Source organism: Nuphar pumila, chromosome 3 (genome assembly GCF_984573655.1).
Source record: "Nuphar pumila chromosome 3, dmNupPumi1.hap1.1, whole genome shotgun sequence".
Taxonomy (NCBI): Eukaryota; Viridiplantae; Streptophyta; class Magnoliopsida; order Nymphaeales; family Nymphaeaceae; genus Nuphar; species Nuphar pumila.
In genome coordinates this window covers 31684280-31710977 of record NC_143251.1, presented here as the reverse complement: position 1 = coordinate 31710977, position 26698 = coordinate 31684280, and the positions used below count along the sequence as shown (strand labels likewise).

The 26698-nt window shown below is 36.7% G+C and overlaps 1 protein-coding gene across 5 annotated transcripts in view; it reads right to left on the bottom strand.

Moving 5' to 3' along the window:
* The window catches only part of MLH3 (MUTL protein homolog 3), a 136698-nt gene extending 119974 nt beyond the window's left edge, over positions 1 to 16724 (bottom strand). For all 5 annotated transcript variants that reach the window (XM_089999226.1, XM_089999229.1, XM_089999227.1 and 2 more), the window contains exons 1-4: positions 16587 to 16724; positions 15620 to 15753; positions 12560 to 12611; positions 12362 to 12409 (exon numbers count right to left, since the gene is read on the bottom strand). In XM_089999226.1, coding sequence (XP_089855352.1) covers positions 12362 to 12409; positions 12560 to 12611; positions 15620 to 15745 — 226 coding nt within the window. In that variant the 5' untranslated portion in view covers positions 15746 to 15753; positions 16587 to 16724. The remainder of the gene's footprint in view (positions 1 to 12361; positions 12410 to 12559; positions 12612 to 15619; positions 15754 to 16586) is intronic.
* Positions 16725 to 26698: the final 9974 nt, after the last annotated feature.

Genomic DNA, 26698 nt, shown 5'->3' with positions numbered 1-26698 from the left:
CTTAAATGAAAGATAACAAAGGATTCATGCATTTTCCTGCGATGCATTAGAACATGCACATTTTACTTATTCTCTCAATCATTACATGATGATGAGTGTATGTTAATTACTTTCTAATGCATGCCGAAAGTCTTGACCACTTAGTTCTTGCTATATGCTACTACTTTACTGTTCCTTCCTGCTTAGCATATGTAACTTGTTGCATGTATGATTACTTAAATGTTGCAAATTGTTATATCTGCATTCACTCAAACTATTACATGAAATCTTATATATATTCCTTGTCTCACCTGGTTTCACTAGAAGTAGTTGTGCTTAGAATTTCGATTCTGACACCCTACTTTATTGATTTTTCAGAAGAACAGGCAATCAGTGAGGTTTGGCTAGATATTGGGGGAAGGCACGATAATCACACTTGGATATTGACAGCTTCATGAGTGGATAGAGTAGCTCTTTTTTTTGTCTTTCAGTTTTATTGTTCTTTTCAGTTCTCTTGTTTCAGTCAGTTGCTACTTTTATTTCCTTGAGTAGAACAGTGACACTAAAATGGATTCTTGATTCATAAATAAAGAGGTTTACTTTGGTTCTTGCGGATGCTAAATGTAAGTCCCTTTGTGGTGTTAAGCTATACAATTGGAATTTGAACTATGAGGACCCCGAGTCTCTAGGAAGTTTTCCGCACTATAAAAAAAATCCTGCATTTTTCAAGGGGTATGAGTTGGGGTCGTTACATTGTAAGTGAGAGAGTGATGGGTAATTTCTTAGGTTTTGAGTGTTTGTAGTAAGGTGCCTTTGTAATTTTCCATTTCTTTTGTATTATTTGAATGTCATCCTTAATAAAATTGCTTATTTTTAAGTCTTATGTTCTATGGATATTTCTATTGTAAATGTGTGTTTAACTACATTGTATTCTTGGCCCATGGGACACATTCCGGAGTGCATTGGGATTCGTGTTATTTCATGACACGGTATCAGAGAGAGGCATCGGTGTCTTGAGAATGATTTGTATTAATGGATGGTATGGATTCAAGAACTCTGGTATGTATCTTTGGCTTTTCTATTTTCATATGTATAGTAGGTGCTTTTAAATGGGTTATATTAAAATTAAATGTTTTTGAAATATGTGTTGATATATAAAATATAAGTCTTAGATTATGGATGTGTATTGAAAAACTTTATTTTGCAAAAATATGTGGTTTTTTAAAATTTTATGTGTTTCATGTTTTGCAAAATACTAAATTTCATGTTTGAATGTCTTTTAACCTATGTGTGGACTATCTTTGGGATTTTTTGTGATGTGATCAAGCATAAAGTTTAAAACATGTATTGTGTGATCTATTCTTAATATAGATGTGTTTTCTATGTTCTCATAAGGTCTTTCGATTATCATTTCATGTATGTTTGAATGATATTGCTCTATTAAGTAAGATTATTTTCAAATGACTTGTGTTGGATTAAGGCATCTTTAGGTATATGCCTCAAATAGTCTTTATTGAATATCATAAGCATGACTTGTTATCATATACTCAAATGCATATTTTTATATTTTTAAATGTGTTTATCTTAGTGGTTTCTTTCTTGTATTTTGATATTTTATATCTTGTATCTCGGAGATTGTATATTTGTTGCATTGTGAGAAAAATCTCTTGTTTAATGTGATCATATATATGTGGGTTCATAGTTAAGTATGTTATTAAATCTTTATGGCTCTTTAAGAACATTTTATCAATAATGTCAACATTTTTATGTTTTTTTCTTCTTTAAAAGGATTGTGCATAGCCCTTAGTTGGCTCCTTGTATCTCGCCCACTAGTGGATTTGTATTTGTGTGATTGTACACTCTATTCCCTTTTGTGGTATCCCTCTTGTGCACTTAGCTCTTTTGAAATCTCTATGTGTTGTCTTCAATTGCATCAGAGTAGATTTAGATCTAACTTCTTTAAATTATATATGTTATTATTGTCTATTTAGTGAGATTTATTGGATCTTTTGTATGAGATGTGCTTTAGTGTACTAGTTTCTTGATTGGTGGATTTATGATCTTTTTAAATATTCTCAAACTTCATAATTTCATATCGTTTATATTGAGCATGATTCTTGTTTGCTTATTCAAGGTTGTAAAAAATGACATGTGACATATTGTTATGCATATGATTGCATTATATGCATTCTAAGATTTCATATTCTTTATTGGATTTTGACTTGAAACTGCTTTTTCAAATCAGTTCCTTTTTATGAACTTACCTATTTGGAAATTGATTTTCGTGAATATGTATTGCCTTTTTATGGCATTTGAATTGTCCATCACTGAATTTTATATAATGCATCATTTGTTTTTTGCCTTGTTATTGTGTCACGGTTAGCCGTTGAGGTGAGTTATGTGTGCACCTCATGTCATCCTATCAATCTAGATTTTCAAGTTTATGAGTGACGTGTTGTCATTTTCCTTGGGTCTAAATAGTGGATGATTGGCCTCTGAACTCATTGTTGAAAATCCAAGCTAGTCGTTGGGGTGAGTTGTGTGTGCACCTCATGTCATCTTGTCAGTATAGGCAGGTGATTGACCTCGATTTTTATGAGTGTGTTTTAGCACTCATTTGTTTATATGGTCATTCGATGTTTGATATCTTGTGATGGTAGTTATGTTTTTTAAACCATAGAGTTTCGAAAGATTGTTAAAATCATTATCGACGGCATTAGTTTGTTTCTCATTACAAGCTCTTACCTCTTGTATTCCCTCATGTTATGCCTCGTATCTAAGTGTCATTATATGTAGACAAGAGATGGTTATTCATATTTTTGTGTGTTTGTTTAGCTCATAATTGGCATTGTGATTATACTCTTGTTCTAGTAGTTGATACACTCCTGTTGAGTATCATTATATGTTGACAAAAGATGTTTATTCACACTTTTGTGTGTTTGTTTAGCCCATAAGTGGCATTATGATTATACTCTTGTTCTAGTAGCCGATACACTCAGGTTAAGTGTCGTTATATGTAGACAAGAGATAGTTGTTCTCATTTTTGTGTGTTTGTTAGCCCATATGTGGCATTGTGATTATACTTTTATTCTAATAGTTGATACACTTATCTTGAGTGTCATTATATGTCCACAAGAGATTTTATTCACACTTTTGTATGTTTGTTTAGCCCACAAGTAGCATTGAAATTATACTCTTGTTCTGTGGCTGATACACTTGATTTTTGAGGATTGGAAGTCTTGTGAGGTGATTATTTGTGGTGGTCAAACTAGTGTTAAGATTTGCTAATATCATTCATTGTGGGATTTTTAAATCTCTTCATAATTTTTTTAAACTCATTTATTCTTGTATGATAAATAATTATTAAAATATTTTTATGCATTTTTGCATTTAATATGCTTTAGTTGCATGATTTGTTTCATAATTGATTGTCTTGCGTGTAAGAAAATGAGTTTCTTTAAAGATGTTCACTAAATCACCAACAATAGACACTCAAAGAGTTCCACCAAAATACCAAAATGAACACACAAAGAACCACAAAAGGGTTCACTCAGAAATACCCACTAAATGGGTTCAAGAACAAAAGATAAATTTTATTGATTGTAATCCACACTTGAAGTAGTACATAGAGTGGGGGTTAGGTCCCATATTTATAAAGAAAGGAGCAGGCACAAGGAAAGTCGTTGGGGTGCCCGTCGTTGGGGTCCCAACGACACTATTGTATTGACTAGCCAACATGTTGACTAGTTTAATACTGACCAAAAAATAAAAAATCTAAAACTAGACTAATCTAGTTACTAACTTAGTTACACATAAACATATATATATATATACATTTTTAACACTGCCCCTCAAATTTACAGTTGGATAACCAAAAGTTTGTCCAAGAGAAAGTGAAATCTAGAAGCAACAAGGTTTGGTGAAGAAATCCGTCAATTGATATTCTGAAGTAACATAGGAAAGATCAATAGTATAGTGTAGGAATTCTTCTCATACATACTGACAATCCAACTCAATGTGTTTGGTTCGTCCGTGGAAGGTCCGGTTGCTGACAATGTAGATGAAACTTTTGTTGTCTCAGCATAGTCGTGATGCTCTTTTACTCTAAACACTCATGTCAGCCAGCAATCTCCTTAGCCAGAGCACTTCCATAGTGGTTCTAGTCATGACTCTGTATTCTGCTTCAGTTGACGAGAGAGAGACTTTATGTTGCTTCTTGCACCTCCAAGAAATCAACGATTCGCCTAAAAATATACAAAAAACAGTAATTGAGTTTCGGTTATTTGGATCTTCTCCCCAGTCAGTATCGGTATAAGCAATTAAATCTAAGGATGAAGAAGCAGACAAGAAAAGTCTTCGAAAAAATAGAAGTTTTAATATATCTAATTGTTGAGATTAAAGAGTTTTTAAGTTTAAGGTTTCTTAAAAGTAGGTTATTTGATATTTCTTGTTTAATGAAGGACTCGTATGTAATTTTTATATTTGGCCTCTCTCTATTTAACAAAGAGATTAGCCCTAATCAAAGTTAACGAGTTTTCTAATTTCACAGTCGTCTCTCTCTCTCTCTCTCTCTCTCTCTCTCTCTCTCTCTCTCTCTCTCTCTCTCTCTCTGCCTAGGTTCTTGTGCATCTCATCGAAACTTCTACATGGTATCACAGCGGTAGATCTCGGGAGCGTGATCGATCGTGATCAACTTACACCAACAAAAAGAAAAAGTTGGAACCAGGTGTGCATATTTGTTCTTTTTTGCATAGATCTGATAACAGATCTGGTGTCTGACTAAGGTCATGTCCCAGATCTATCATCAGATCTAAGGGACACGGTGACTGCGTGTCTTCAGGATCGGGATATGGTAGAGTTGAATGGTGCGCAGAAGAAACAAAAGTTTGTTTTGTGGAAGTAAAGAAAACCTATTGATAAGTAGCAGTGTTGGATCTGGATGTGAAAGGTGTTCTCTTGTCGTAACCCCTGTGTTGTGGAATATTTTTTAAGTTGTCGTGATTTCTGTGTCTGGGAGCAGCTGCCGTGATTTCTGTGTCTAGGAGCAGTTGCCGTGATTTTTTTTTTTGTATGCTCATAGTATCTTTGGTTGTGAATCTGGATGCCGAGTTTGACATGGTTCTGTTCTTCTCATATCTCATTTCCTGTGTTGTTTTTTTTCTGTAGTCGTGAACCTGGATGCCGAGTTCGACGTGGTTCAGTTTTTTTTTCAGATCTCATTGCCTGATCTGATCTGATATCTGTTTTGGGTTAAATAAACCTGTGTTGTTGTGAAAGAAGCTGTCGTATGAGGGTGAAATACATTGTTTTTCTTTGCTGACGTGATTTTATCCCTGATGTGGGTTGAACAGCTTTGGGTGGTCGTGGAAATTGACTGACACAAGATTATGAAATATGTTGCTCTTATGTTAGTTGGCTTGTGGTTGATGAACATTAAATTTTTTTCATAAGTGATTAAGAGAGTGAATATGTTTCCTTTTGCAGCAGTATTAGCATCAAATATCTCATTCCTTGTTAAGTATTATTCATTATGGGTGATGTTTCAAAATTTGATTCTAAAAATGAGAATATTGGGGAATATAAGGCATTTGCAAACCCCTTTGCGTATGGTTCTTCTGTGAGATTGAATGAAACAAACTATGCCAGGTGGTCCCGAACATTTATGATGTCGGTATCTGGACATCGTAGAAAACATATTTTGTTGGAAAATGAACCAAATGAAAAGGTGGGAAAATATATTACTTGGGACGAAGATAATGACATTGTTATGTCATGGATCATGAATAGTGTCGAACATCATATTGCAGATGGTCTAATTTACTATAATACAACCAAACAGATGTGGGACAATCTTCGAGATACGTACTCACAAGAGACTAATATGAGTCGTATCTTGCAAGTCGAACAGGAAATGTATAATTTACAGCAGGGAGATCAGACCTTGGCACAGTACTATGCCTCCGTCAAAGTTGTGTTTGAAAGACTCAATGCTCACAGACTTCTTTGTTGTTCGAAACACAAGGATCATCAAGAACAGACTATGGTTGCTCGGTTTCTCACTGGTTTATCTTCCGAATTCTCTGTTGCAAAAATCCAAATGTTGACTGGATCCGATGTACCTACTCTTGCTGATGCATACAATCATCTGAGTAGACTTGTGATCTCTCTTCCACAATCTCATCATGTGTCTCAGTCATTTGCTCCCGCTGTCTCATCTGGCTATGGGCGTGAAAATATTCAGAATATCAGAGGACGAGGTCGTGGCAGAGGTATAGGAGGCAGAGGAAAACTTCAATGTACATTCTGTGGAAAATCTGGACATTTAGAAGATCGTTGTTGGGATAAGCATGGCCGACCTTCTTTTTCTTCATCAAAGTCAAATGCTCCAAAAGCAAATGTTACTACACTAGAGGTAACCAATGCACATGAGAATACCTCTGCAAGTGACAGTATCACCCTCAGTCGAGCAGAATATGATGAGCTGATAGCTCTTCGCCCTTTGAGCTCCTCTTCTCCTGTAGCTGGTGTTGCCTGCTCAACAGGGAATGATAGTAAGTGGATTATTAACTCTGGTGCATCCAGACATTTGTGTGGAAATTCGTTGTTCTTTTCAGATCTAAAGGATATTAATGTTCATCGAGGAGTCTCATTAGCCGATGGGAGTTCCTCACCAGTTGTTGGTCAGGGAAATGTTTCTATATCCTCCTCCTTACAGTTGAAAAATGTTTTGCATGCTCTAAATTTTCCTCAAAGTTTACTATGTTAATTGTCTTACTAAAGAACTAAATTGTAGAGTGATATTTGATCCGATGGGTTGTCATTTTCAGGATTTATTGACGGGGAAGAAGATTGGTGGAGGCTATGAAGAAAATGGAGTCTACTACCTATATCATCCAGTGGGTAATGTTTATGCTGCAGGGGACCACTACTCCAGTCCTGTTCAGAGGCATCGTCGTCTTGGTCATCCTTCATTGTCAAAGCTTCGTTATGTCTTTCCTCAAATTTCTTCTACTACATCGTTGCAGTGTGAAGCATGTCAGTTGGGCAAGCATCATCAAAGTTCATTTCCTTCGAGTCAGAGTCAGTTCAGTCATAAAGTTTTTTAACTTCTTCATGCAAATGTATGGGGTCCTAGTAAAATTCCTACTAAAAGAAAGATCTGAAGTTCCAAGTATTATCAAATCCTTAATTCTTGAAATAAAAACTCAGTTTGAATCTGTTGTCAAGATTGTTCGCACTGATAATGCTCTTGAGTTTAAATCAAAAATTTTGTTACAATTTTACCAAGATCATGGCATTCAACCCCAAACTACATGTGCCTATTCATCTCAACAAAATGGGGTGGCTAAGCGCAAACACCGACACCTGCTTGATGTTGCCCGGACCCTTATGACTCAATCCAATGTTCCTACGTTAAATTGGGGTGATGCGATTAGCACTGCTTGTTATCTGATCAACCGCATGCCTTCATCTTCTGTGGGTGATCAAATTCCATTACATATCCTAAAACCTAATGCCCCACTCTTTTCTTTCTCACCAAAAATATTTGGATGTGTTTGTTTTGTACACAAACTTGGCTCTGACCGTGATAAACTAGTTGCTCAAGCTACAAAATGCATATTTATAGGTTATCCAAAAAATCAAAAAAGATATCGATGTTATGATCCAATTTCTTGCCGAGAGTATGTCACTGCAGATGTATCTTTCTTGGAATCCATTCCATATTACTCTAGTACTGGTTCCCAGATGCAAGTTGATCCAGCTGAGTTTTTTTCATTACCTATACCTCCTTTTCCTTTGGAGTTTGTGCCCTCATTGCCGAACCAAACTTCATCTTCTTCACGATTTAATAATCCTCTATTGGTATATGTGTGTAGAGCTCCACCTCCTCCGGTGCCTTCATCTTCTTCTTCTCCTGAGGTAAGTACTACTAACAACAGTGATCTTCATGATGATAACAGGCCAATCGCTCTACGAAAGGGGACTCGACAATGTACCTTATATCCCATATCTCATTTTGTGTCCGATGTCAGAATTGAAAATCAGATGAAAACCTTTATTTCAGCATTATCTGCCGAAACTATTCCTCTGAACTATCAACAAGCAGAGCTCGATAACAGGTGGAAGCTGGCTATGCAAGAAGAAATGGATGTTTTATTGTCTCAGCATACATGGGATCTAGTTGATTCCCCAGTGGATGCTGACATTGTTGGATGCAAATGGGTATATAACATAAAGTACAAATCGGATGGTTCTATTGAAAGGTACAAGGCCAGATTAGTAGCAAAAGGGTATACTCAGACTTATAGTATTGATTTTTTTGAAACTTTTTCTCCGGTTGCACGGATGGGCACCATTCGTCTTGTTCTCTTAGTAGTTGTTCATCATAGATGGAGTTTGTGTCAATTAGATGTGAAAAATGCATTTCTATATGGGGATCTATCAGAGACAGTTTACATGCAACAACCTCCTGGCTTCGAGGTTGAGGGGGAGTGTCAGAAGGTGTGTAGATTGAGAAAGGCAATATATGGCTTGAAACAAAGTCCGCGTGCATGGTTTCAAAAGTTGTTTGAAGTGATGTCGAGTTTTGGCTTTAATAGGTCAGCGGCAGACCATACATTATTTATTAAGAAAACCAACTCAGGCATAGTTGTTATGGTGATATATGTGGATGACATCATTCTTACAGGAGATGATGTGAAAGATATTGAAGCCACAAAGGCTCATCTTCAAAAACACTTTGTTACAAAAGACCTTGGCTCACTTAGATATTTTCTGGGTATAGAAGTTGCCAGGAGTCGTGAAGGGATAGTTTTGTCCCAACGGAAGTATGTTCTCGACTTATTAAAGGAAACTGGAATGTTGGAAGCTAAACCAGCTAATATCCCCATGGACCATAAAGTTCAGTTGTTTGAAGAAGGGTCGAAACCCGTTGACAGCAAAAGCTATCGCTCACTAGTAGGGAAGCTACTATATGTAACTGTGACCAGGCCGGATATTGCTTTAACAGTAAGCAAAGTTAGCCAATTTATGGACAAACCAACTGAGGTACACTGAAATGCAGCTATAATGATTCTCAGGTATTTAAAATTCTCTCCTGGAAAAGGGTTATTATTCAAGAAAGGTGGAACTCTGGATATAGTGGCTTACTCTGATGCTGACTACGCAGGATCTGTAGTGGATAGAAAATCTACCACAGGATTCTGTGTGTTTTTGGGAGATAACCTAATTTCATGGAGAAGTAAGAAGCAAAATGTGGTTGCTAGGTCTAGTGCAGAATCAGAATATAGGGCTATGGCCCAAACAACTGTTGAATTAATGTGGGTTCGTATGGTTCTAAATGATCTTCAGGTGAAGGTTTCCTCTCCTATGACCATGATGTGTGATAACAAGGCCGCCACATATATAGCGAACAATCCTGTCTTTCATGAGAGGACAAAGCATATTGAGGTTGATTGCCACTATGTAAGAGATATGGTTCAAGTTGGCCATATCACTACCAAATATCTAAAGTCTGAGGACCAAGTTGCAGATATAAACAAAGCCTCTTGCTAGACCAAATTTCTCAAAATTTTGTGACAAGTTGAGCATGATCGATATCTATGCTCCAGCTTGAGGGGGAGTGTTGAGATTAAAGAGTTTTTAAGTTTAAGGTTTCTTAAAAGTAGGTTATTTGATATTTCTTGTTTAATGAGGGACTCGTATGTAATCTTTATATTTGGCCTCTCTATTTAACATAGAGATTAGCCCTCTCTCTCTCTCTCTCTCTCTCTCTCTCTCTCTCTCTCTCTCTCTCTCTCTCTCTCAAATAGATGTTAAAAACGCCTTCCTAAATGGTGATCTAAATGAAGAGGTATATATGGATGCTCCACCAGGAATGGAGACTCCCAAAGGAAAAGTGTTTCGCCTTCAAAAAGCACTTTATGGTTTAAAACAAGCTCACAAGGCTTGGTGTGATAGATTTAACTCCGTAATGTTAGAAAATGGTTTTTCTTCCTGTTTCATTGACCCTGCCTTATTTGTTAGAAAAACCAATGCAGGGATTCTCATTCTGCTCCTATACGTGGATGATATGCTTATAATCGGAAGTGATTCTAAAAGGGTTAAAAGCATAAAATCAATTTTGAAGGATAGGTTTGAAGTGTCTGATTTGGGATTTCTAACTTATTTTGGGGGTATTGAAGTAGCACACTCTCATAGAGGGTATTTTTTATCTCAAACTAAGTTTGCCTCTGAGATTATTGACAGGTCAGGTATTACGGATGATAAGGTTAGTGAAACTCCTGTTATAGTAGGAGCCAAAATGAAGATTGATGATGGTATTCCTCTCTCTGATCCCACCCCTACAGATAGCTTGTGGGATCTTTGATGTATCGGAGTATTACTAGACCAGATATCTCTCATGTAATTCATACTGCAAGTCAGTTCCAACATGCATCAACATCAGTTCACAAGAGTGCCATCTTGTGGATTATGAGATACATAAAGGGCACACTAAACAAGGGAGTATTCTTATCCTCTTCTTCTGAATTAAAATTAATTGCTTATACTGACTCTGACTGGGGAGGTGACCCAAATAACTGTCACTCCACCACTGGTTTTTGTGTGTTTTTAGGAGACTCACTAATTTCATAGAGATGTAAGAAGCAACAAAAAGTGTCTCTATCCTCAATAGAAGCTGAATATCGTGTCATGGCGACTACTACCATGGACATTGTATGGATTCATCAGCTATTAGAAGACATGGGGATCTCAATAGAAGGGCCCACCAAGCTATGCTGTGATAACAAGAGTGCAATATATATTGTAAAAAATCATATTTTTCATGAGCGAACTAAACACATTGAGATGGATTGTCACTATTGTTAAATTATGTAAATAATTATGTAATATAATATATATATTTTATATATATAAGGTAATACATATACATATATTAATATATATGTATATGTGTCTACCTATTATATATATAAAATATATATTTCTATTTGTTTAGTCGTAGGGGTAGTTTAGTCCTTTCCACTGTTTTACGCACATTCACTTTATAAATGTGATTGTAAATTTATTTTATTTTTTCTTTTCTTTTCTTTTTTATTTTCCTTTTTTTAATGTACCAAAAGGTACCTTGGGGGGGCACTCAAATAGACGTTGGGCCCCTCCAACGGTCACATTTGTGACCGTTGGAAGGGCTCCAACGTCTATGAGTGGAGCCCCTCCAAGGCTCCCTTTGTGTTGTTATAAATAGGGGCTCTCCCCTTTGTATTTCTTCATGGCTTTGAGTCAAAGCCCAAGTGCTCAATAAAGTGATTCCATTATTTTTATGCCTTTGTGCATTTGTGAGTTTTTGTGAGTTGTGTTTTTGTGCACAAGTGTTCTAAAAGTGTTCTTATTGTGCATTTGTGTCGGGCTTATTATCAAGAATATTAAGGTCTTGATCTTAGTATCTTGTTGGAGATACTTTTACAGTTCGGAAAGCCTATCTGAAAGAAGTTATAGATCTTTCATATGTAACTTTAGAATATCAGTTGGCAGATTTCTTCACCAAAGCTTTGTGTGCTCCACGGTTCAATTTCCTCCTTGGCAAACTTTCGGTCATCTTGCCCTAAGTTTGAGGGGGGGGGGTTAAATTATAATTCATAACACAATGTATTTTCTATATATATTTTATATATATAAAAGAAGATACATATATATATATATATATATTTCATATATATGTACATGTATCTATCTACTTATATATATAAAATATATATTTCTTTAGTTGTAGGGGTATTTTAGTCATTTTTACATTTTACGCATATTCATGTTTTTTAATATGATTGTAATTCCTCTTTTTTTTATTTTTTCTTATTTTTGTAATTTTTTTCATTCTTATTTTTGTTCTCTTATGTAATATTTCAGTTGATGACTGTGTACAGTATACAACAGTCAGCCACTGACTAGTGTACACAGTTTAAAAGGTAGATGTTGGGCCGAAGAGCTGTTGGGAATAGCCCAACGTCTCTTTAAGTGCTTATAAATAAATAAGGGCTATGTGAGCCCATTGAAGGTATGTATTACAGTAAGGAGTTGTCTCCTTAAGCTTATAAACACTGTGCATTTATTGCACTTCTTTTGTGGTGTAAAGCTTATAAACACTGTGCATTTATTGCACTTCTTTTGTGGTGTAAAGCTTATAAACACTGTACATTTAGTTTGTGTCTTGAGTATTTGAAGTATCAAGTTATTTGAAAACTTGATTGTTTGCAAGGATTATCTAGGTTTTAAAACCATGGTATAACCAATAATACTTAAATGAAACAACTGAAACATATTACTTGGGAAAAAAAGAAAGCATTCTGAGTTTACAAAAGGAATTCTATGAAGATCAATGTACCATATCGTTCACCGAGGAGCATCAAATCATTCCTTGAGATACCATGTCCTACATGAAAGTAACAAAAAGCTTTAGATGGATTCACTCCATATGACTAACTGAACAATAACTGGAAAAGAACATTAAATGTTGTCACTGCTACTGTTATCATTAATACAGCCACCATCAAACCAGTCTACTGATATTATAGTGGCTCACCGTTATCCTCTACTTTTACATAGCATGAAGCAAGATCTATAGAAATATGTACCTGCAAGTGAAACCATTTGCAATATTTAATCACTCCATTCTAAATTTTGAAATAATACACCAAATAGTACAACCCACCCAAGTTTTTTAGTGTAAAGCAAATCCTAAATATTATTAAGGAAGAAATAGGGGCAATGGGTGATAAAAAAATTTGTCGTTTTATTACTTGTTTCTTAATGACAAGTATGTCATATGTTTGTCTAACATAATTAGAAATTTCTTTGGGCATCTGTATCTTTTTCTTCTTAAAAAGAAGTGTTACTTACATGGCACTTATGTAAATTTTAAATATTTGAATGAGATAATGACAGAAAAAATGGAAACTTAACTTTTTAATAAATAGACAGTTACTACAACAACAACAACAACTACGCCTTCATCCCAAAACAATTGGGGTCAGCGATATGAACCAAAAAAGAAATTCATTTTGGATCTTCCACATGAATCCTTTTCCTCCAATCATTTCTATCCAATGCCATGTCCTCGGTGAGGTTCAAAGCATTCATATCATTTCCTATCATCTCCATCCAAGTCTTCCTAGGCCTACCCCGACCTCTTTTAACTAATATATTTTCACATTTCTCCAACCTTCTAACTGGAGCATCATTAGGCCTTCGCCGAATATGTCCAAACCACCGTAAACGATTCTCTCGCATCTTATTTTCAATGGGTGCAACACCTACCTTCTTACGTATCTCCTCGTTCCGAATCTTATCTTTTATTGTATTTCCACACATCCATCTAAGCATCCGCATCTCAGCTACACTCATTTTTTGAATATGATGTCTCTTGGCAGCCCAACATTCCGTACCATATAGTAAAGCGGGTCTAATAGTCGTCCTATAAAACTTTCCCTTCAACCGCAATGGCATTCTACGATCGCACAGCACTCCAGTTGCACTTTTCCATTTCATCCACCCAACCTTTATCCTATGATTTACATCTCCATCAATTTCTCCATACTTTTGAATAAATAGACAGTTACTGCTTCATAAAAAGAAGTGTTCATAATAATCATAAATTACTCTCTCTCTCTCTCTCTCTCTCTCTCTCTCTCTCTCTCTCTCTCTCTCTCTCTCTCTCTCTCTCTCTCTCTCTCTACATGGCACACGTTATTTGCATGCATCTTATGATTTTAAAACACCCGTTTTTCCTAAAAACACATTGCATGATACACAAACTATTTTAGTAACTCATGCATGTCAGTCCAATTTCATATCGCTGACCCCAATTGTTTTGGGATGAAGGCGTAGTTGTTGTTGTTGTTGTTTATGCATGTCAGTCCAATTTGTCTATTTTTTTTAAATTCAATGTAGGTTAGTGACCATAAGGAGGGAAAATTGCAATTTCCACAAGGCTAATCTATAAATAGTGAACATGAGATGAGATCCACCCCAATCAATTGTAAACGACCCTCTCAAATGATTCAGATAGCTCAGATCCAAAATATCTTTTTGCATATCACTGGAGCACAGCTGTTCCACAGTACACGAGCTTGGGTCAATATAGGTGACCTTACCTTTTCTCATGAAAATATTTTAAAATTGCGATTTTTTATTTTCTTTCTCTCACTATATAGATGGGTAAACAAGATGTTGCACCATAGCAAAGTGCATGCTTGCTTTAATATTTTTTCAACCATATGTTATGAATAAAAATTATTTTCTTTTATGCATGTCCGTTTTGATATTTTTATCACTTTTTTTGTTATAATAAATATTTTAAAATAAACCTTATTTATCAATAGCCCGGCCATATGGACGGGCTGCTATATTTTCTAGTAATGGTATAAAGTATACATACAGCTGTAGTTTGAACATCAATGCCTCAACTAGGCTACCTACAAGGTCAGTTTTTACCTTGAGAATATGGGAGCTGTTCACAATGTTAAGTAATTAATGTTTAGTCAGTCAATCTTTGCATTTCTAGGTGTGCAAGTTATTGATACGAGGTTAAATATGCATGTTCAAAAAAAATTTAAGTTTCTGCTATGTAAATTTACGATTTTTACGGTCTGTTATGATACAACACTATTCATATGAGTTGTGATATGCATTTCACAATATTTAATGAAACAATTTGTAGAATATGGTTTAAGGTGATGATAGATACAATGATATGCAAGCAAATGAAAGAGACCAACAACCTCATTGAAGCACCAAGATCTACAGATGAAACAAATTAACACACAAAATACTGCTAGATAATGCTTCTAGATAGTAAAAGACAAGACAATCTCAAAGAATATTGCCTCAATTTTTTCATAAAAGCACTTACTATGATAAATCTTTCATTTGAATCCATTACAGAAATAGCAGTTTTGCACCAATCATAATGAACTTAACTCATGAACTGTATCCAGACCATCAATGTTTATTTCATCCCCAAGTTCTTAAGATAGGACTTGATCCATCCAAGAACCATGCCAATCAATCTTCTCACAATTCTCTTTTATGAAATGATTTTTCCAATTATCTTCTTAACTGAATATGCAGGTTTTCATGATATTTGATTATTTTCTGTTCCTTATAACCCAATTTCCAAATGCTTATGTTAATTCACCAACAAATCTACATCCAGAAAATGTTAAACTGAATAGAAAATCATTCAACAAGCTCACCGTTATTCTCAGCACAAGGAGATCTTTTGATGTGACACCAAGATACCACTTTCATCTACATATTGGCAATAACTCTTACAACCAAAAAAATGATGGGGCCATCATTTACGTACATATAACAGCTATTAGGGAAGTTATGCCAAATCCTATTCGGGGTGAGGAGAATTCTATTAACTGCAAGAATTCAAGTTGCTCTTCAGAGAAATGTCTTGATGGCTACAATGTAAAGGATATGTTTGTAGAATCAAAAGGGTTAAAGGATTAGATGCCCCATTTTAGCATCATACTCGGACATAAAAGCAGTTGCCACAAGCTCATGCACTGTTGATAGGTGGCCACAGTTAGATATGATAAAGCAGATCTGAGAAAACTGAGAAGATAAGGGTTACCTTGGTACATCCTGCATCAATGCCATTAAAGATCAATTCCTCCACAATTCTTGTCACATCAAACAGATAAGTGCCTGATTGCAAGGAACCATAAACAGACCTTGGCAAGTGCTTGATATGACTCATTCATACAACTGTTGAGATAACAGCAGATATTAACCAATACTAGACCTTCTTATAATAAATGCTTACGGAAATGAAAATTTACAATTAAATACTTATTATCAAATAAGAGAAACAAGCGTAAGAAAGCAAGCACATGGCAGCTATTGTGAGAAGATAGTGTTCTCAAATGCAAATGGTGGTAAAGTTTAGAAGGCATGTTAGTTCCACAGTATTTGTTCACTGCAACTTCAACATGCACACCAAAAGGAACGCTCTAACTAAAAACAAACAATTATGGATACAACTGAAGCAACAAAACAAAATGTAGCAATTTATGATTAGTAACAATCGTTCTCAGGAATTTCTCCGCAAAGGAAAATCTCAGGAGATTTTTGGAAAACGTTATTTTTCTTAGAAAGACTTGGGAAAATCTAGGAAATTTATATATTATATATAATGACGAAAACACAATGATTAAAAGAATCTAAGAACATTATTTTTTACAGGAGTTGATGAAGGGATCAATAGGTTCAAACCACATAGGTTCAGTCAAGGTTAAGTCAAGTCGATTTAAAGTCATACCTTAATAGGTTCCTGTCCAAGACCCCAATCGAAGTTCTTTGAACCTTTCAGTAATTCCACACTACATCCATATTTTTCAGGTAGTCCTTGAAGTTCAGAAGCAACATTTCTTGCTTCATGGCTTCACGCACATTTACAAGTCATATTGTATATGTAATTTCTTGTATAAGTGGCGTTTTCTTTGTCAATTTTATCAACAAGCAAAGTGGCATGGTGCAAGGGGAAACATACCCACATAGGGAGAGAGAGAGAGAGAGAGAAAGAGAGAGAGCAAACTTGCCTGAAGAACCACCCTCAGATTCTCCAATTATGCAGGCGATGCGTAGCTTCAGTCAATGGGGAAGTTGCAGAGGCGCTAGAATCGCTTCAGGGCAATTAGCGAGTTGCAGAGGGCGTTCCCTAACGACTGGCAGAGCCGAGATGGTTATGGCGGTTCCCTCTCTCACTTTTATATATAACCTTTTTTTTTCAATAAGAACCTAGGGACCTTTGTGCCTGACAATTTCTGATCGGAACTGATCCGGACCCGTCCGGGTGCGATTTGTGACGCAGCATAATCAGAACCAGATCCAGGTCCACACAAATATGACATGTACCATACAATCTAAAACATTTCTTTTTATATTTTTTATATTGAAAAAAAATACAGATCCTAATCAAAACTTGGGTTAGATTAGGTTTAGTTTAAAATTTCAGAAACCCGTTCCAATTAACTAATTGGAGCAATTTCATTTGTACCATAGCGAGTAAGTCTCTCTCTCTCTCTCTCTACGTAAACCTTTTTTTAATAATTTTATAGCTTTAAAGTACAAAAATTTCACCCATTTTAAAGACAATAACATGTTCTCATCCTAATATTAACAGTCTAAACCCCTTTTTAAAAATTTTATAGTATGTTTGTGTGCATTAATTCTTTACATCCCTACATTTATTTTTATTTTAATAATTTCATATAACTGATGCTTTTAAAAATAATAATAGTGATTTATTATGATCATTTTTTTGCAAGATTTTCTCGAGAACTACATTTGTGATGTTGAGTTCAGATCCCCAATAGTTCAATGCTAGCACATGGCAGGTTCTATAAAGCTCAATGTCACGCCCCCAAAGTTGACGGGAGGGTGGTGTGTGCTCTCACTACAACAAAGCAGTATATTAGCGACGACCACATTCCGTCGCTAATCCATTGCTAATCCGTCGCTAACCATGTTAGCGACGGATTAGCGACAACGCGGCGACAGTATGCTTACGTCGCGAATATTTCGACGCTAACTGGCGACGAAATAATTCCGTCGCCAAGTCCGTCGCTAATTGCGATGGAATAACGAGCGCTATATTCCGTCGCCAATCCGCCGGTACTAAACGGCGACCAGACGTGGCGACGGATTTAATTCCGTCGCTAAGCCGTCGCTAGATTAATATGAATAGCGACGGAATCATCCATCGCAAAAATGAAAAAAAAATCAAAAAAATTTATTTAAAAATTAATTACCGAGAACTGTACAATTTATATTTCCTGTACAATTTATATTTCCTGTAAATAAAAAACAAACCACACAAAAAAATTCATATAACAAGTATCTATAATAATTAATCGTTCCACCTTAAAACTAAGAAGTTTAATTATTTACAATTCAACAATTACAATTAGGAAAAATAAAAAAAATAGAACTTCTTCAACACAGTCCTCTAATCATCGCCAACATTTTGTGCGTCTTCTTGTTCATTGTCTTTATCTGTCCCTTCAGCTCCACTACCCTGATTATCGCTAGCAGCCTACACAAGAAAAGAACAATCAGTATTGATAAACAAAATATAATAAAATAAATTACACACTATATGTGATTCTATCATGTGCTCATGTGTGATCTAAGGCAATAAAAAAACTCTATATGTGATTCTATCATGCTCATATGTGTGCTAAGGCAGTCAAAAAATTGAATATGTGATTATAGCATGTTTATATGTGTTCTAAGGCATATAAAAAAACTCTATATGTGATTCTACCATGCTCAGATGTGCTTTAAGGCAGGCAAAAAACTATATATGTGATTCGATCATGCTCGTATGTGTGCTAAGGCAGTAAAAAAACTGAATATGTGAATATAGCATGCTCATATGTGTTCTAAGGCATATAAAAAAACTCTATATGTGATTCTACCATGCTCAGATGTGCTTTAAGGCAGACAAAAAACTATATATGTGATTCGATCATGCTCGTATGTGTGCTAAGGCAGTAAAAAAATTGAATATGTGAATATAGCATGCTCATATGTGATCTAAGGCAGGCAAAGCAACTTTATATGTGATTCTATCATGCTCATATGTGTGCTAAGGCAGTAAAAAAATTGAATATGTGATTATAGCATGTTCATATGTGTTCTAAGGCATCTAGAAAAACTCTATATGTGATTCTACCATGCTCAGATGTGCTTTAAGACAGTCAAAAAAACTATATATGTGATTATACCTGAGAGGGACCTGGAATCGAAGATCCCCTATCCTGAACAGCGGCCTTGATCTCATTTCGGAGAAAGGGGGCGACGGTGTATTGGAAGTAATTATTCAGTGATTCATTAATGATCTCGCGTACATCATCACCGGAAAGAATAGTCGGCTGCTTGGAGCTTATGTCGGCGCAAGAAGTCGGTGAGCCATAACTGGAAGAACCAATAACTGGTGAAGTGTTCATATTACTCCCAAACCCGAACACGCGACCTTTTTTGGGTTCACCTGCTGCAGTCACCCATGCTGTAGGATCAAATGATGGATGCTGAGTAGCGTCTTCGCCATATCGCTCTACCATCTGTTGCTCATATGCCTCCTACAAAATAATGTTTAAAGTATTCATTAATAATTAATGATAACATTATGATGACTTGCATATATATTGCAATGATTATTAATAGAATTAATACATACCGTTGTCGTTCTCGCCTTCTCTGATACGAAGACTCCCGTGGTCTTCCGTTTATGTGTTTCTACAAACACATCCTTATATGGTACACTGCCTCCTTTTTCTGCTTCCTGCGAAGTTAAATGACAAAAGATTTAGTACACAAATTTGCAACAATACTTATAAAATTAATATTATATATTGATGAGTTACCATTTTCTTTAGGTGGCTCCAAAATGTCTTAGATCCACCTGTGTGTAGATAGGCTTCGGGCATCTTCGATCGATTTTGTGAAGCCTTCGCAGAGCGATTTTTAAATGCATCTCCCGCCCACTTATCGCACATTTCATCCCAGTAATCTCTCTTGATAGTAATAGGACCATGGCCCTTCCACAGTAATGGATCATCTACTACGCCAGATGTTTTTTTTGCTGCAGTCTTCATAGTGTGCAGCATGTCTGCAAATCGATTGACAGCCACCTTCTGCCACACCTTCCTTGCATCATTTTCTTCCACCGTAGTTGCGAAGCGATTCGAAGCCTACAAATATTTTCAGAAAGTTAGTAGACATTGCTTAAATAAATTAAATATGAAACACATTAACTATGAGGAACAATTGTATACCATGAATGAGGACCACAATCTGTCTAACACCTCCTTTGGGTACTCTTTCCATTGAGCAACTGGTCCTGGTAGATGTTGAAGAAGTGAATTCCTAATCTCCCGTACTACTTTTTGTGGCTCAAACCTCGTGCTGCACATGAATTGTTACACAGTAAATATCAATATAAAATATTTAAAAGATATGCAATAATTGAAAACAAAATACTTACGGTCGATTATCGATATACACTATTCGAATGAGTCTTCTTGTGCCAGCCTGAGAAGACCCTGTTTCCTGTGTTGGTTGTTGACTTGTGCGATCAACTGGTGTAGGTGGGTCGTGTACAGGCACAACATCATCTGTAAAAAAATACATTAGAAATTCTCAGAATGTGCATTTGAACTAATCAAGCATCTAATTAGTTATATGATATACCTATCACAGGAGCCCGTGAAGATGAAGGTTGAGCCTGGCTACTACTGGATGAGCGACCACTATAACCTCCACGAACCATATTCTAACAAATAACATATGTCATACAATACATTCAAATAATTCACATCAAGTATTACAATGCATTCAAGTCATTCACATCAAGCATTGCAATGCATTCAAATAATTCAAATCATTGACATCAAGTATTGTATTAATTCAAATCATTCGTTAATTGCATAAATTATAATACATTCAGATAATTGAAATCATTCACATCAAGTATTACAATGCATTCGAATCATTCGTATCAAGTATTACAATACATTGAAATAAAATTTTTAATCATTCACACCAAGTATTGCAATACAACTCACATCAAGTATTACAATGCATTTAAATAGAGGTTTGTAGTATAAGATTTTGCTCACTAGCTTGAGAATTCTTCCTCGTCACTAGTTTGACTTTCTTCTTCTTCTTCTTCTTCTTCTTCTTCTTCATTGTTTGCCCATCCACTTGGTACATCATTTGGATCACATTCCTCTATGAATGTTTCATCAGCCAATGGAGATATGACATGCATATCATGCGCAACATCGTGACCATAAGCGAAGTCACAGACATCATCTGATTGATAGTAATCACTGTCTTCAGCTAACTCATCTTCCTGTAACTGATCATACTCGGGGTATAGTTTGGATTTCACCTTGCAAACTGCCCACCATTCATTTCTATCTGACTTTTTTATACTCGGATATGAAGTATAATAAACTTGTTGAGCTTGCGAGGCTAATATGAATGGTTCATATATTCCAAACCTAGATTTATGATTCACCTCCACAATGCCTGAAGCTTTGTCGAGTCTTGTTGCAGTTGGATCAAACCAATGACACTTGAATACCGTAACCCTGTTATTCATGCCTAAGTAAGTCAACTCCATTATTTCCTCTATAACACCGTAGTAATCATGTTCATTTTCACCGTAGCTGCTACCCTTGACACACACGCCACTATTTATCGTTGATTTGTTTATACCGTAGTCTTTTGTATGGAATCGATAACCATTTACGATATACCCGTTGTAGCATTACACAACTTTGGTCGGACCATTTTCTAAATCACATATTCCTTGATCTTTAACATCACCATGGCGAACCTACGCACAGACATAAACAATTATTGTAATCACGATCAATTAAGTAACTTAGTGTTGTTTATAAGTACAAAATTTATGTTAGCTTCTTTACCAACTGTTTCAACCACTCCACAAACTTAGTTTCACGTTCTTTTTGTACTTCTGCATTAGTGAGATGTGAAACTTTGCTTTGCAACTCCAGATCAAATCGTCTGCAAACCACAAATACTTATATTACCGAGCCATGTATCCACATATAGAACATAAAAGGATTTATAATTGCGTTGCATATACATATACTTACTCGATGTATGGGTCGATCGCTGAACATTTAAAAAAAATATAGATGTGTGCTGCATCTTGCTCTCGATCTGTCAATAGCCTTGATCGGCAACTACCAAATGCATGCCCAAGTCGTTGAAATATCGACAGGTTGTCAGCTACAGTTACTTGTTTTCCATCATCGTTACGGGGCGGGCATGTGTAACGTGTTGAAATATGAGGTTCGAAGTACATAGATGAGAAATTTGAAATCTCTTCTAAAGTGTACGCCTCACAAATAGAGCCTTCTACTCTTGCTTTATTACGAACCTTTTTTTTTAGGTCGAACATGCATCTGACAAGAATATACATTTCAAATTTTAAATATCTGTCATTAAAGAGACAAATATAAAAAAACATATACCTTTCAAATGGGTACATCCATCGATATTGCACAGGGCCACTAACCCTTAGTTCATATGGCAAATGTATGATCAAATGTTCCATAACATCGAAAAATGCTGGCGTAAATATCTTTTCTAACAGACAAATAGTGGTGATGACAGAGTCCTCGAGATTCTTTACATCTGATACAATGACCTCTGATGCGCACAATGTTCTGAAAAATCCGCTCAACTCAGACAATACCCCCCATATAGGTTTGTCTAACATATCATGTAATGCTAGGGGTATCAATTGTTGCATAAAGATATGACAATCATGGCTCTTCAACCCATATAACTGTCCATCGTCAATCTTCACAGCCCGAGCAATGTTAGAGACATATCCATCTGGAAATCTCAATTGTCTCAACCATTGACATACATGTTTTATTTGATCAGGTCCGAGCACGTACTTCGCCTTTGGTTTCAGTACTTTGCCATTATACTCTTTGAGTTCCAATTCTGGTCTTTTACATATTAATTTTAAATCCATACGGGCCTTCGGATTATCCTTCATTTTTCCTTTAATATTCATTACTGTATTGAACACATTATCAAACACATTTTTCTCTACATGCATCACATCCAAATTATGTCGTATCAATAGGGTCGGCCAATACGGTAGTTCCCAAAAAATAGATTTTTTCGTCCAATTGTGTTCCTTCACAAATCCACGGAAGGGTGTAGGACTGCGGGCATCTATTAATACATCTGGAAAGTATCGCAATCTTCTTAAAATCTTTATGCCAGACAATCTTGAGGATGGACCTTCCATTTCAGTTGTGCCTGCTGTAAATGCATTCTTTTGACGTCAGAACGGATGATCGCTGGGTAGAAATCGACGATGGCAATCAAACCAGCAAAGCTTCCTTCCATGTCTTAATCTAAAAGCTTTGGAATCCTCCATGCAGTACGGACAAGCCAACCTCCCATGTGTGCTCCAACCAGATAACATACCATATGCAGGGAAGTCACTGATTGTCCATAGAACAGCGGCCTTCATGTTGAAATTTTGTTTTTTGTGGGCATCATACGTGGTAACATCGTCATCCCACAGTACTTTTAATTCATCAATCAATGACCCTAGATATACATCAAGATTTTGGCCAGGTGAGGTCGGACCAGGGATCAACAGAGACAAGAAAAGATTTGGACGTTTCATACACAAGCTTGGTGGAAGGTTGTATGGAGTTACAAATACTGGCCAGCATGAGTATGGAGTTGATCTACCCCCAAATGGATTAAATCCATTTGTACATAGACCGAGTCTAACATTTCGCACTTCCATTGCGAAGTTCTGATGAGTACGATCAAAGTGCTTCCAAGCTTTAGCGTCAACAGAATGCGTGATCTTGTTTTCATCGTGTCGAACTTTATTTGCATGCCATCTCATGTGTTTAGCTGTCTTTGAAGACATATACAATCGCTGCAATCTAGGAGTGATAGGAAAGTAGCGGAGCAACTTGTATGAAACTTCCTTTGATCTCGTGCTACCATTGCCTCTTGTCTTTGGCTTGAACCGAGGATGCCCACATGACGGGCATGATAGGTCGTTTTCCTGCTCCTTGAAATACAACATGCAGTGATTTGGACAAGCATCAATCTTTTTGTAACCCATACCTAGAGCGTTGACCATAACTTTCGCACGATAGAAATTTTGTGGCAATTTCTCATCTTTAGGCAACATACTCTTCACAGTCATGCACAAACGCTCAAAACATGATTGACTCAAATTATACTCGGATTTCAAATTCATTAGTTGAAGAACTGCAGACAAGATAGTGTGACTCTCACAACCGTTCTAAAGTGGCTCATTAGCATCTTTAAGTAAATCATAAAATCTACTAGCTGCATCGTTTGGTGATTCTTCATCTACGGCAGTTCTTACATCACTAGAACTCATAGCAGAACCCAGTTCTGTTCCTGCAGCATCAAATATCAAATTCGTATATGGATTATCGTGCACCACATTCACCCGTGCATCAAAATCGTTTCTAAATTCTTCTCCATGAAACGTCCAGTTCTGATAATCACTCACAAAACCCTTCCTGTATAGGTGATGTCTAACGCCATGAGGTTCTACAAATCGATTATTCTTACAAATCTTGCAGGGACACCTAATCCGACATGTGGGATCTACCGTACTGACACTCGCCGTTGCAAATTCAATAAAACTATCGACACCATCCATATATTCATGCGATAACTCATTGTCCACTATCCTACGGTACATCCATTCACGGTTTGCAGTCATTCTGTCGTATGATGTTACGAATAGTATCCTAACGAATTAAGAAAAAAACAATCAGAATGCTACGATGAAGAAAATATCAAATTTATCATGCAATATACTATGTCAAACAATAACAAGAATTTTGATGCATGCATTGATAACTTAATATTTTCATGTGCAAACTATTAATGACATGATACAATCATTTGAAGCATGCTTTTATTATAAAATTTCACATGGAAGTCAAAATCAAATTGAAAGTAACTACATGCAAGCATGGATACAATTACATCAAACATTGCAATACATCATAATCATTCATATCAAATAAATGGCAAACATGTACCTGCAGCAAACACACTTCAATATCTCACTAACTACTACCATGCTTAGCATGGACTCCGTACTCCAAAAATAAGAACACTTCCATATTTCTACATTAAAATCATGCTCAGCATGATCTCCGAACTCCAACAAAGCAGTCCTAGATATCAACAACTAAGTGAGTGTGTGAACAATAAAGTGCTGCATTCAATAAATTAAATAACATGTGATACGTTTGCATCACTTACTCACCACGGGTATTTACCCGATTTGCATTGTTTTTGTCATTTACTTACCACAGGTGGCCGAGCACGAGTAGGTTCCGTTGAAAAATTTGCACAAAAACAAAACAAATTAAGTAACAAACTAACTAATCATGAAACAAGATGAAACACTAACTAAAAAAATTAAAACAACTCTAACTAATTGAAAGAAGAGAAAAGAAAAATAGTATATATGTTAAGCCAAATCTAACTAGAAGATGCTAATTTAACAAACCAGCTATAACATGTTGAACCACTCGACTAACATAAAGTCATAGACAATTTCTAATCTGAACTACTTAGCAAAGGAATAGTAAATCAATCAATTAGTTTACTAGAAAAGATGTGAACTCCGTTTAACCACCACTATCATAAAGAATTCAAATAGCCCTAATCTAACTAACTGATTGTGAGAACATTAAATACCAATCTATCTAAGAAAAATATAATTATACAAGACTAATAGATTGAAATACTCTAACTAACCAGATTTCAAGAAAACAAATTGAAGTAAAACTAACTACCACTAGACATTAACAAACTAACAAATTGATAAAAATTTATGAACTACTCTAACTAGAACAAACTAACAAATTGATAAAAATTTATGAAATACTCTAACTAACCACAGTTGATTAAATCTCAACCTAGCCAGTTGATTTCGATTTGAATTTTTTTTTTATAATTAAATTTTTTTTTGAATTTTAAATCTCAACCTAGCCAGTTAAACCACCTGCCTTTCCGGCAGGGAAGGGGGTTAAACCCCCTGCCGGAAAGGCAGTTCCGGCATGGGGGGTTGACCCCCTGCCGTGCCTTTACGGCAGGGGGGGTCGACCCCTTGCATTTTCGGCAGGGGTACCCCCCCTGTCGGAAACGCAGGGGGTCGACCCCCCTGCCGGAAAGCACGGGGAGCGGCGGCTGGCGAGGTCGCCGGTGGCCGGCGCAGTCGACAGCAGAGAGGGGGAGACCTAGAGCGAAGCTCGGGGGCCACTGGGTCGCCGGAACTCAGAGCGGAGGCGAAGAGGTGGCTGCAGGGAGGATCGTCGGTCGTCGGCGGCTGAGGACGCCGGTTGCGAGTCGCCGGCGAAGGGGAGACAACACCTCCCGGCAGCAGCCACAGGGAGGAACAGCAGGGAGGAGGAAGAGGTCGGCGGCGGGTCGCCGGTGCTCGGGGTCCCTGGCGCAGCCGCTAGCCAAGCAGGGAGGTCGGCAGCGAGGATCGTCAGCGAGGCGGCGGCGGCCGGACGGTGGCGAGAGCCGACGGGCGGCGGCAGGGAGAGGGCGGCGGGCGGGAGCAATACAGCGAAACAGGAAAAAGAGAAAGAGGGATGAGATTAGGGATTTACGCGATATTTAGCGACGGCTTAGCGACGGAAACATTCCGTCGCTAAGCCGTCGCTAAATCAAAATACAAAAACCGCGACGGAATATATTTTGTCGCTACTCCGTCGCTAATTAGCGACGGATTAGCGATGACAGAGTTCCCTCTCTAAATCCATCGCTAAAATGGTGTTCTTGTAATAAAAAGTAGCGACAAAAAATTTAGTCGCTAATCCGTCGCTAAGTAGCGACAGATTAGCGATAAAATTTGTTTCCTCGCTAATCCGTCGCGAATTAGCGACAGATTCTATCTCTAGCTAATCTGTCGCAAATTAGCGACGGAAAAAATCCGTCGCTAATTTCCGTCGCTAATTAACAATTTTCTTGTAGTGTCTCCCCGAAACACAAATTTGCGTGTTCCTATGTGTACGGAGGAATATCTTGGGACCCAAGATAATTCATATGCCAATGTTGCCCACGA